The sequence below is a fragment of the Bos mutus genome, chromosome X (genome assembly GCF_027580195.1).
Source record: "Bos mutus isolate GX-2022 chromosome X, NWIPB_WYAK_1.1, whole genome shotgun sequence".
Classification (NCBI taxonomy): domain Eukaryota; kingdom Metazoa; phylum Chordata; class Mammalia; order Artiodactyla; family Bovidae; genus Bos; species Bos mutus.
Genome location: NC_091646.1, coordinates 69,304,491 through 69,316,921, shown reverse-complemented (window position 1 = coordinate 69,316,921; position 12,431 = coordinate 69,304,491). Strand labels below are relative to the sequence as shown.

The window sequence follows — 12,431 nt, the reverse complement described above, 5'->3', positions numbered from 1 at the left end:
ACAGAAGATCACATGTTATTCTATGATACCACTTATATGAAATATCCAGAATAGGTAGATCTGTAGAGACAGAATGCAGATTGGCAGTTGTCAGGGGCACGAGAGGAAAGAATAGGGAATGACTGATTAGTTCAGGGTTTTCTTTTGAGGTGTGAAAATGGTTTGGAGACTAGATTGAGGTAGAGATTGAACAGTGTTATCAATGTACTAAATGCCACTGAATTGTATGCTTTAACATGATCATTTTTTATTATGTGACTTTTACCTCAATTTAAAAATATTAAAAAATAAAAATTAGGCCTCATTAGATCTGGCCTGATTATTTATATAGGTGTTGCAAAAATGCTAATTTACCATATATACTTTAAGCTTGCTTTGCTGAAATTTTTCATAAGAAATCTCATTTTGAAAGTTTTAAAGTCTATTAAGGCTAGGAAACCAAGCTAAGATTTTACCTGCAGTACCTATGAATTTGAAAGAACTCTTCTCGTCTTAGGTTCTCCAAAATGTTTTTAAGTTTCCAGAGCCTGCCAGGAAGTAACCTTCCTTATTCACCTGTAAGGCTAGTAACCGTATAAACCAGGTACCAGGCTAGATTTCCCAAGAGAGTTTTCCATGTATTGGCTCAATAAAGTCAACCTTAGTTCCTAAAAAGTGTCTCATCAAATCTGATTTAACGAGCATCTTTATCAAATATGACATTCCAGGCAAGACCGTGGTTACAAAACCAATGTTTCCAATCATGTCCTAATAACAAGTAGAAGAGAGAGATTCTCATTGAACCTACAGAGGTAATTACATTGCTATGAAGATAAAAATAAGGTAAGAGTTTTCAAATCCTGGAAGTCCGTGGGGACTTTGGCAAATAAAAACATATAATGGCCAGTGAGGGCATTAATGAATCTCTAGGAACTTCTTATGCAGCATATAATTCCTGAAATATTTATATTAATAACATTTTGCCTATACAAATTTAGCTTAGGGAAGGCTAAGCATCTTTTCTGGTTTGGCAACTCTTCTCATGCATGTCATCAATAGTAATGTATCAAATAAATCTAATTATTTCTAGCACCTCTCATTTTCTAAGGTAAAAGAATAAATCCATTATGATTTCACAGGGGCCCTCTGGACTTGATTAAAATAGAATAAGGGGTTACTGAAAAATAATACTTGGTTCGCTATTTAACCAAAATGACAATAAAGGATCTTAAAAATGAGCATAGGAGGTAATATGATTGTAAAGTATCTCATCTCTTTCATAAGTGAGAAGACTTTGCTTTCTTAAATTGTTATAATAAAGTCAGTGTAAACCATAGAAGGTTATTCCAGTAAGACATAGAATCTTTGTTATCAAGGAAGCAAAACACTTGCAACCTGTTATTAAAAGAAGGAAGACAAATAATCCAGAAAACTTGTCATTTTAGCAGAGAGAAAATCAAAATCTAGTTTTGCATCAGAGTAATATTTGATAATATGGACCTAACAGAAGCAGAAGATATTAAGAAGAGGTGGCAAGAATACACAGAAGAACTGTACAAAAAAGATCTTCATGACCCAGATAACCATGATGGTGTGATCACTCACCTAGAGCCAGACATCCTGGAATATGAAGTCAAGTGGGCCTTGGGAAGCATCACTACAAACAAAGCTAGTGGAAGTGATGGAATTCCAGTTGAGCTATTTCAAATCCTGAAAGATGATGCTATGAAAGTGCCACACTCAATATGCCAGCAATTTGGAAAACTCAGCAATTGCCACAGGACTGGAAAGGGTCATTTTTTCATTCCAATCCCAAAGAAAGGCAATGTCAAAGAGTGTTCAAACTACTGCACAATTGTACTCATTTCACATGCTAGGTACAAGGGGCTTCCCTTGTAGCTCAGTCGGTAAAGAATCTGCCTGCAGTGCAGGAGACCTGAGTTTGATCCCTGGGTTGGGAAGATCCCCTGGAGAAGGAAATAGCAACCCATTCCAGTATCCTTGCCTGGAAAATCCCATGGACAGAGGAGCTTAGTGGGCTGCAGTCCATGGGGTTGCAAAGAGTTGGGCATGACTGAATGACTAACACTTACTTATTTACTTACTTCACATGCTAGCAAAGTAATGCTTAAACTTCTCCAAGCTAGCCTTCAACAGTGGAGAAGGTGATGGCACCCCATTCCAGTGTTCTTGCCTGAAGAATCCCAGGTACAGGGGAGCCTGGTGGGCTGCTGTCTATGGTGTCACACAGAGTCAGACACGACTGAAGTGACTTAGCAGCAGCAGCAGACTTCAACAGTACATAAACCAAGAACTTCCAGATGTTCAAGCTGGGTTTAGAAAACGCAGAGGAACCAGAGATCAAATTCCCAACATCCATTGGATCATAGAAAAAGCGAGAGAGTTCTAGAAAAACGTCTTCTGCTTTATTGACTATGCCTTTGACTGTGTGGATCACAACAAACTGTAGAAAATTCTTCAAGTAATGGGATGACCAGACCACCTGATCTGCCTCCTGAGAAATCTGCACGTGGGTCAAGAAGCAACAATTAGAACCAGATATGGAACAATGAACTAGTTCCAAATTGGGAAAGGCTGCTTATTTAACTTATATGCAGAATACATCATGCAAAATGCTGGGCTGGACGAAGCACAAGCTGGAATTAAGATTGCCAGGAGAAATATCAATAACCTCAGGTATGCAGATAACACCACTCTTATGGCAGAAAGTGAAGAGGAACTAAAGAGCTTCTTGATGAAGGTGAAACAGGAGAGTGGAAAAGCTGGCTTAAAACTCAACATTCAAAAAACGAAGATCATGGCATTCGGTCATATCACTTCATGGCAAATAGATGGGGAAACAATGGAAACAGTGAGAGACTTTATTTTCTTGGGCTCCAAAATCACTACAGATGGTGACTGCACCCATGAAATTAAGACGCTAGCTCCTTGGAAGAAAAGCTATGACCAACCTAGGCAGTGTATTAAAAATCAGAGACATTACTTTGCTGACAAACGTCCATATAGTCAAAGCTATGTTTTTTCCCTGCGGTCATGTATGGGTGTATCAGGGCCATCCTGATTGCTCAGTTGGTAAAGAATCCACCTGCAATGCAGGAGACCCCGGTTTGATTCCTGGGTCTGAAAGATCGGCTGGAGAAGGGATAGGCTATCCACTCCAGTATTCTTGGGCTTCCCTGTGGCTCAGCTGGTAAAGAATCTGCCTGCAATGCAGGAGACATGTGTTCGATCCCTGAGTTGGGAAGATCCCCTGGAGAAGGGAAAGGCTACCCACTCCAGCATTCTGGCCTGGAGAATTCCATGGACTGTATAAGTACATGGGGTTGCAAAGAGTTGGACACAACTGAGCAACTTTCACTTAGTTTCACTTTCATGTATGGTTGTGAGAGTTGGACCCATAAAGAAGGCTGAGTCCCAAAGAATTGATGCTTTTGAATTGTGGTGCTGGAGAAGACTCTTAAGAGTTCCTTGGACTGCAAGGAGATCAAACCAGTCCATCCTAAAGGAAGTCAGTCCTAAATATTCATTGGAAGGACTGATGCTGAAGCTGAAGCTCCAATACTTTGGCCACCTGATGCAAAGAACTGACTCATTGGAAAAGACCCTGATGCTGGGAAAGATTGAAGGCAGGAGGATAAGAGGATGACAGAGGATGAGATGGTTGGATGGCATCACTGACTCTATGCATGAATTTGAGAAAGCTGTGGGAATTGGTAATGCACAGGGAAGCCTGGCTTGCTGCAGTCCATGGGGTCACAAAGAGTCAGACACAACTGAGTGACTGAACTGAATATTTGATACTAAAGTTCTTCTTGGAAATCTTATAAGTCTATCAAACCTTAGCTAACTTTGACCCTAACAAATAAAATTCTCTTTAGATTTCAGAGGTTCTCTGGTATTTTGGTAAATCTAAATGATTGTTGCCTCTAATTTTTCCAATATATAACATATATATATATATTTAAAAACATGATTCATGCTGTGAGTGAAACCAGGAAGCAGTACAGTGTTGAAGCAGGAGTATTGTTCACTTCATTTGTCTTCCTGATCCTTGTACTTGATTTCACATGTCAGTGTCTACATTACATACTTGTATTTTCTGTGAAATAAAAACTTAAATAAATCTTGGCAGTTTGATTTTCTAAAAATAAAAAAAAAACACTTTCTACCACTTTCTATATCTATACACATTTCTTATAGTTCAACTCAAAGTGGCAAAAAGAACATATTCATTAACAGATCCAAATACATATAGCCTGTCTGTAGCTTGTAAAAATAAGAAAAAAAGTATACAAACCCAATATTATGCTTAGTAATTAATGCATTCACTTACCTAGAAATGATCTAAGTATATAATGAATACCCATTAAGTAACTCAATTTAGTATCAACCCAAAGTCTTCAGTTACCTAAAGATCTTATAAATTATCATCAGACTGACATAATTACTATTGAAATAAAGTTTTTCAGAATAATGACTCATTTCTGTTAAATGAATTTGCATTTGTCATAATCTCAAACATTTATAGAGGTGACATTAGCTTATTCAATCAGTAAACGTGTACAAATTTAGGAAGAATATACCCAACTAGAATAAAAATCCACATTTATATTATACTTAACAATGATAAAGAAAAGCTATAACTGATTTTAGTAAACCAAAATTATTAAGTTAGTCTTGTTTGCCAAAGATTTACCTATATTAGGCAAACATAAATTCTTAAAACATTTGAGCTTATTTTTATAGGAATACTTTTTCAGAACATTAAAAGTCTTGAAAGTTCAATTTCTTTATTTTCTGGGAATTTTAGAAATATTCTGTTTATCTAAACACTTATTTCTATAAACCAATGAGAATAGAGTTCTTTAAATATAAGAAAAATATTAGGAAAATATTACAGTGATGAGGCCTTTCTGAATTACAGACATTATTATTATTATATTCAGGCTACTGCCATAGGAGAAATGTTCATTAATAAAGAACATCTCAAAGAAAAGGAAAGGGGACCTGTAGTTTTATAAAGGCAGGTAAACAAGATAATCATCTGTGAGTCTTATGAGAGTCATGAGGAAGCATGAAAATGGTTCTTTCTGGAATATGCCAGAGCAATGTGGTCTTTTGCAGTTAACTGTTTCTCAGAGAACAAAGGATGAGAGGTTTCCTACTCACACTGATTTCTAAAAGCAGAGGGCTCAGATAAATTTCAGTACTGTCAATGAGATGACTCTGCTTTGTCAATTTTGTCTATAGAATTTCTCTGTGTTCTCTTTTATATGCCATACTATTTCTGCCTGCCTTTTTTGTTTTGTTTTGTTTTGGCTTTTGTATTTCTGTGCTATGACCTGTCTTCCTAACTTAATTTTAGGCTCTCTGAGGGAAGAAAGTATGTCTTGCATTGATTTGTATTTTCCCTCCTTCCCTCTTTCTGCCTAAAACACTTAATGTTCCATCCCAACTACCTAAAAGTTATTGATTTCAGTAGAAAGACACATTGCCTCTTTCTTGATGTGGTAAAATGGTAGGTAGACTCAAAAATTGTAAGATTTTCATAATTGGAAAATAGCATCCAAGAACCTTAAAAGTTACATATTCAATTCTTATTTATAGAGAATTCAAGGTTGGACAAACCTTTTCCTCTAACTGGTTTCAGTCTGGCTGCATATATAATGCCAGTCTATTCTTTCGCTAGATGATCACCAAGTTCACCTTCATGAGCAAAGCCAATGTCTAGTGATATTTTTACCAACTTCCTGCTGTCTAGTGTACCTGTCTCATTGACGTAGTCTGTGAACCAGGGCATTGTGCAGCATATGAAACATAGAAGAGATTTCATGAAGAAGTTTATGCATTGTGTAGGCAATACAAAGACTTTACACTCTTGGGCTTCCCTGGTGGCTCAGTTGGTAAAGAATCTGCCTGCAGTGCAGGAGACCCGGGTTTGATTCATGGGTTGGGAAGATCCCCTGGAGAAGGGAATGGGCTACCCACTCTAGTATTCTTGCCTGGAGATTTCCATGGACTGTATAGTCCATGGAGTCTCAAAGAGTCGGACACGACTGAGTGACTTTCACTTTCCACAGTCTCATAGTAGCCATTTTAACTGATGCTTATGCCTAGAATTCTATTTCAAGTAAAATATTGGGGAGAATGTAGGAAAAAATGGACTGAATATTCAGTCTGTAGAAGCAAAAGAAACTGAAGCATTTAGAATGAGTTCTTAAAGAACAAATTATAACACATGTTTGATGATGTTCTTTTATATCTACTCAACAAGGCTTAATGTAAGAGTAATAAAAGAGTAGGTTAATATGCTGACAAGAGGTTAAAGTGACACGGTATCACTGATAGCAAAAATATTAAAGGACATCAGTGAAGTCAGTGAAGACAACTTAAGTGAAGGAGCCAGAAAAACTTTAAAGAGGCTGCTTCAATCATCATTGTAATAATTACATTTATTGTAATAATTACATTTATGGAAAGGCAACCACACTGTACTGTCCAGGAGGTTATGCATTTGTACATTCTACACTCAGCTTTTATGAGCAACAAGTCCAAGATGTACTAAAAAAAAATTCTAGATTATGTCATAGGGTCAGGACAGAGAAATCAAATCTCCAACACCTTCTACAAATGGCTGATCAGTACAGTCTTTAATGCCCCTTCTAGATTCTAGCTTTCTTAAGCTCCTTTAAGTAGTAATCTGTGTTCATCATGATGACTTCAGGGTACTACAGTTTTTTTTAAATGACTCCTGAATCATAAAAAAAATATTCTGTTTTGTTCAATATAGTTATATTATAAATCTTTGAAAATCAGGGATCCTGAATGAAAAATATTACCAATCAACCTAAATATTTAGTTTACAAAAACACTTCATTCCCTGGCCATTCTGGGCCATGTACTATATAATCTTTGTAGGTATGTTTTTGTTTTTCTTAAAAGAAGGGGGAATTGTAAGGGAATGGATCTCAAGGGTTAGATCCTTGGCTATTAAGACTCCCTTGAATTGCTTGTGGCTATTGGCTAAAGCAACTTGTTTTCTTGCAGAGATGAAGCATCTGGTTTTTGTTATCTCAATGATGCTGTCCTGGGAATATTACGGTTGCGACGGAAATTTGACCGTATTCTCTATGTGGATTTGGATCTGCACCATGGAGATGGTAAGCCTTCACTTTCAGAAGAGCTTTGCTGCTAGGACTGGCAGGCTTTTATCAGTAAAGCTGTTTCTAGGCAGCTGGTAACAGGAGAAATACCTCTTGCAATTGAAATTTTCCTAATTGAGAATCCTAAAGCAGGTAGAGATTCTTTTAACTGATGCAGTTCCTCCTTTGCTGACCAAGCTGCTTCAAAATACCAGGTTCCTATAATTTCTCCTCCCCTCTCCTCCAGTAGTGAAGCTCTCCAGTAGAGAATCTTAGGAAGTGGAAATCAGGGCAAGATTTCTGAGCGTTTACTCCAGTGCTTAGTAACCTCCATCAGGCCACTTCCATAGGTTCTAAATGAAACCTGCAGTCAGAACTGAGCGTCCTGATGCCGCTCTTAAAACAGAAGGGATGCATGATGGACTAACACTCTGAATTTTTCACCAACAGGGATATCAACTCATGTAGTAATCAAGATCTGCGCCACTTGCTTTGTGTTGTTAAAATTTTTAATCTTGCACAAACCCAGGGCATCTTCTCTAACTTTTAGTAGCAGCAGACTGTAACAATTTGCCTTAACCACATTAATCCTCTCTTAGAAGACTTCACTAAAAGGTTGTATGCAGCCCTCCTGTGTACCTTTCATCTAGAATATAGAGCTTAAGTGACAGTTACCCTCATTCTATTTCTCTTATAAATATAGCCCGTGTGTCACATATATTTTCATCAATCTAGGAACACTTATCTAGTAAAACTAGTTAAGAATATACCCTTCCTGCCCCCCACATCAGTGATTGCTGCTTCCCTGTTTCCAGGGATCTTTTGAGACAAACTAACATAATCAAGGCATAAGAGTAGTATATCATGGAAGCTGGAGTCAGCCCTACTGCCAAAAAAGAAAAAGAAGGAAGAAATTGTGGGAGAGATAGTAGTAGTTCAACTAGATGGAAGCTTCCATGGAATGGTGACAGAAAATTAAAGGTAACAGAGGAGAGAAGAGTTAAAACAACCAACACACTACTTCAAGAACCATGTCCAATGAATATAATACTCAACCAATGCAAAACACAGCTTTGCTCAAAACCCTTCAGAGACGCTGATTGCTTATAACAAGGGTAACATTTGGCCTGTGGCTTGTCTTTGTATGATCAGCAAGTTAAGAATGGTTTTTTACATTTTACAATGTTGTAAAGAAAAATATGCAATAAAGACCATGTAGTCTACAGAGTCTAAAATACTGTGTAGCCACTTGGTTTGCTAACCATTGACCTACAGCAATGGTTCTTAAACTTGAATGCAGATTAGGATGACCTATGTGGAGGGGGGTGGCAAATTGTAAAATGCAGATCCCTAGGCCACATTCACCAGATATTAGATTTAGTAGGTCTGGTATGGAACCTGGGAGTCTCCATATTAATAACACCCCAGTTTTTCCACAGGCTACACTTTGAAAACCAGTAGTCTTCGAGGTAAAGTCCACGTTATTTGCCCTGTCTTTCAAGGCCTGCCTCAGAGAGGCCACACTTCCTCTCTCCAGCCTTCTCTCTCACTGCTTGCCGTCTATGCTACTGTACTCAGTGATGCCCAGACACATCTCACTGTTCCCACCTTCCTGACTTTGTGGTTCTTTTTCCTAACCTAGTTTTGCATTCTCTTACCCTTTTATATCTTCCAGTTCTGCCCAAGAGCTCAAGTTGGTAGTAAATCTGCTCTGACCACTCCTGTCCAAGTAGTTTCTCCCCTTGCTCATGTCCTGTATTGTTTCTATCACTGATTTGATATTTAATTATATATTGTATTATTAGTGAATTCTTTAATGTGTCTGTGTCTTCTCATCCCATAGAACCTTTCAGTTCCTCCAGAGCACAGATCAAGTTATTGACTTCTTTCTGTCCTACACAGTTGCAGGAACAAACAGACCTATGCCTATAGTAGTGGTTCAGTAAAATATTTGTTGAATGAATGAGTGATTATGAAATTCAAACTCTTTGTATCAGAGTTCAAGAATAGAATCAAGTCTATTGAACCATGTAAGAATGAATGAAATAAGACTGTCACCTGAAACCATTCTTCCATTTGCAATGTTATTTCTGCACCATTTAGAGTTTCCTGTTTTAGCCAACTTTTATGGTGTGTTTCATTTCAGTTTATTTCCCCTCTTCAGCACCTCCCTTCCAGTGACCCCTGCCCCACCTCCAAACACTTACACATTTGGTTTATTTTAAATCTCCCATGATTCCATAACTAGCACCTCGCAGTGGCTTCACCAGCACCCCTACCCCATCCTCACTTTCTTTCAGCTACCTAGCCACTCTTCCCTTTCACACCAAGCCCCTTACCCTCCTCTCTATGTCCTTTCTTAAAGTATGATTTTCTAACAACACCTAATGGCATTTCCCATGAGAAGTGATACAAATGGCTCTTAAACAAATGAAAAGTTGCTTAACACCCTAAGACTCAGAGAAATGCAAATTAGAACAAGAACATTCTTTCTGCCTAAGATTAAAAAGAATAATACCTAGTGTCAGTCATGACGTTGAAAAAGGGTAACTCTCATACACCACTGAGAGAAGTATAAATCGATACCACCTTTCTTGATGGAGAGATAATCAGGATTTTCATGACTTGTACTTGTTTATACTTCCATTTCTAAGTTAAAATACTAGTTTAATTTATTTTCTTTTGTTTACTTAATGCTTTGTGCCTGGAGCCTTTAACTGCTGTTAACTGCCTCCCTAGGGCAAAGCATAAAGCTTGGGAAATTCAAACATACCTGTGATATACAAATAGAGTTAATATTTTTTAAGGTCTCTGTTGGCCTCTAAAGAAGACTGAAGCATTAAGTAAACAGAGACAATTTCTTTATTTGAAGTATAAAAGAGGGTAATACATGAATTTGCTAACAGTCCTCCCATTTTACAACCAGATTATCTGAATACAGTATGACAATTATGTGATTCTGGGAGGAAAAGTGTAGAGGTAAGCAGGGTGTGTATCTGAATAAGTCGTGGCTTATAAGAGACATCATCTATCTCCCAGGCCTCTTTTTTCTGACTCTGTTAAAATGAAAAGGAAACTCCTTTCTTGAAGTTTTTCCTTCTATCTTTTTCCAGGCTTCAAAAAGCTGTCATCAAACTGCTATTAAGGGCTACTTTCAGCCTTCCATGTTGTAGCCAGAAACATGTACTTAGTATACATGGAACTTTGGGTGGATTGCATTTATAACCAAATCTGTATTATAGAAAGGCATTTTAAAGTTAGATTTACACTGTGTAGTGCATAATGTTGGTATAGATGATGTTTTTCAAAGGGCTGCCATATTGTACTTCTTTGAAAAAAAATCCCAAGAATGTAACTTAGAACCAATGAAACAAAACAAAATATAAAACTTCCAAGATGGTGCCAGTTTCCTTTATGCAGCTCTGTTGATAATACATCAATTCTGAGCTCTAATCCTTCCCTACCTTTTAGAACACATTGTGAAAGACAGCCTGGGCATCCCCATTGCTTGGAAATGTCCAGCTTTAATTTTAATGAATTTGAGAAGGAACCCTAACTTCACTTGGGGCCAAAGTTCTAGCTCATCCTATAATGACAGAGATTCAAGACCTGAGTTTTGTTCCTTTTATTCCACAGCTTGCTAGCTTTATTATTGCTACCTTCTCTCTCTTCCTTCCTCCAGCTGCTTTCTAGAGTTTCAGTTGTTGAAAACAGGAGTTGCACTTATAAAGTGTTTCTTCTGCCATTTCTTTCTCTGATAGGTGTAGAAGATGCCTTCAGTTTCACCTCCAAAGTCATGACGGTGTCCCTGCACAAATTCTCTCCAGGATTTTTCCCAGGCAAGTGATCTGTGTGCTCAGTGTTACATTTGAGGAATAAATACTGCAGTTCTTCTATACATTTCTTATATCTTGTATTTGGATAGCTACATGCTATGAATACCTTGTTGGTGCTACCCCATGCAAAAATTTAACAGAGGTCATTTCAGGTGACAATGATAAAAGGAATGTAACGCTGCTGCTTTTTCCAGATGATTTTCATTGATTGTCGAGAGCTCACTTACACTTACCAGACTATCAGATAGCCTGTATAACCCCCAACATCCTGATAAGTGCAATTATATATTAATATTATGTCAATCTAAGGTGTATGAGAAGTCAAGAAGAGAAGTTTCTCTCTTTTTTCATTCATTTGGTCCAGCAAGATGGAGACTAATTTATTTTCTTATGATTTTCCTACTTCCCCGACATTATTTACAAGTTTTTTCTTATTCACTAATTTCATTCCCTTAGAAACCATTGTTCATTCAAATTGTTCTCTTAATTGACCTTTTGTTTTTCTGAATTCCTACTCAGAGAAGCCTTCATATTTTCTAGTTCTCATGTTCTTAAAACTGTTCTTGGTGCTCCTCTCTTTGACAGGAACAGGTGATGTGTCTGATGTTGGCCTAGGGAAGGGACGGTACTACAGTGTAAACGTGCCCATTCAGGATGGCATACAGGATGAGAGGTATTACCACATCTGTGAAAGGTATGACAGCAGTGCTGAGCCAGTAACAAGCGCATTACATTTCTATTAGATGAAATGGCCTCTAATCTCACAGAATTCTTGTTTTCAAAAAAAATTAAAAAGCTATTATATACCCACATACCATTTGTACACTGCTCACTATGCTTATTTGATCAGGTAGCCAGCCCCTGTCTGGGGGAGCAGAGTGTTTGGACCAGAGCCAGACTATCGGTTTGATCTTACCTGCCACCCCCTATCGGAGAAGGCAATGGCACCCCACTCCAGTACTCTTGCCTGGAAAACCCCATGGACGGAGGAGCTTGGTAGGCTGCAGTCCATGGAGTCGCTAAGTTGGACACGACTGAGCAACTTCACTTTCACTTTTCACTTTCATGCATTGGAGAAGGAAATGGCAACCCACTCCAGAGTTCTTGCCTGGAGAATCCCAGGGATAGGGGAGTCTGGTGGGCTGCCGTCTATGGGGTCGCACAGAGTTGGACACGACTGAAGCGACTTAGCAGCAGCAGCAGCAACAGCCACCCCCTATAGAGAAGGCAATGGCACCCCACTCCAGTACTCTTGCCTGGAAAATCCCATGGACGGAAGGGCCTGGTGGGCTGCACTCCATGGGGTTGCTAGGAGTCAGACACGACTGAGCGACTTCACTTTATTTTTTCTCTTTCATGCATTGGAGAAGGAAATGGCAACCCACTCCAGTGTTCTTCCCTGGAGAATCCCAGGGACGGGGGGCCTGGTGGGCTGCCGTCTCTGGGGTTGCAC

General features: G+C 38.4%; 1 protein-coding gene across 2 annotated transcripts in view; it reads left to right on the top strand.

The window, feature by feature from the left end:
• The window catches only part of HDAC8 (histone deacetylase 8), a 239,614-nt gene that overhangs the window by 59,468 nt on the left and 167,715 nt on the right, over window positions 1-12,431 (top strand). For both annotated transcript variants that reach the window (XM_070365983.1, XM_070365982.1), the window contains exons 5-7: window positions 7,048-7,160; window positions 10,904-10,981; window positions 11,564-11,672. In XM_070365983.1, coding sequence (XP_070222084.1) covers window positions 7,048-7,160; window positions 10,904-10,981; window positions 11,564-11,672 — 300 coding nt within the window. The remainder of the gene's footprint in view (window positions 1-7,047; window positions 7,161-10,903; window positions 10,982-11,563; window positions 11,673-12,431) is intronic.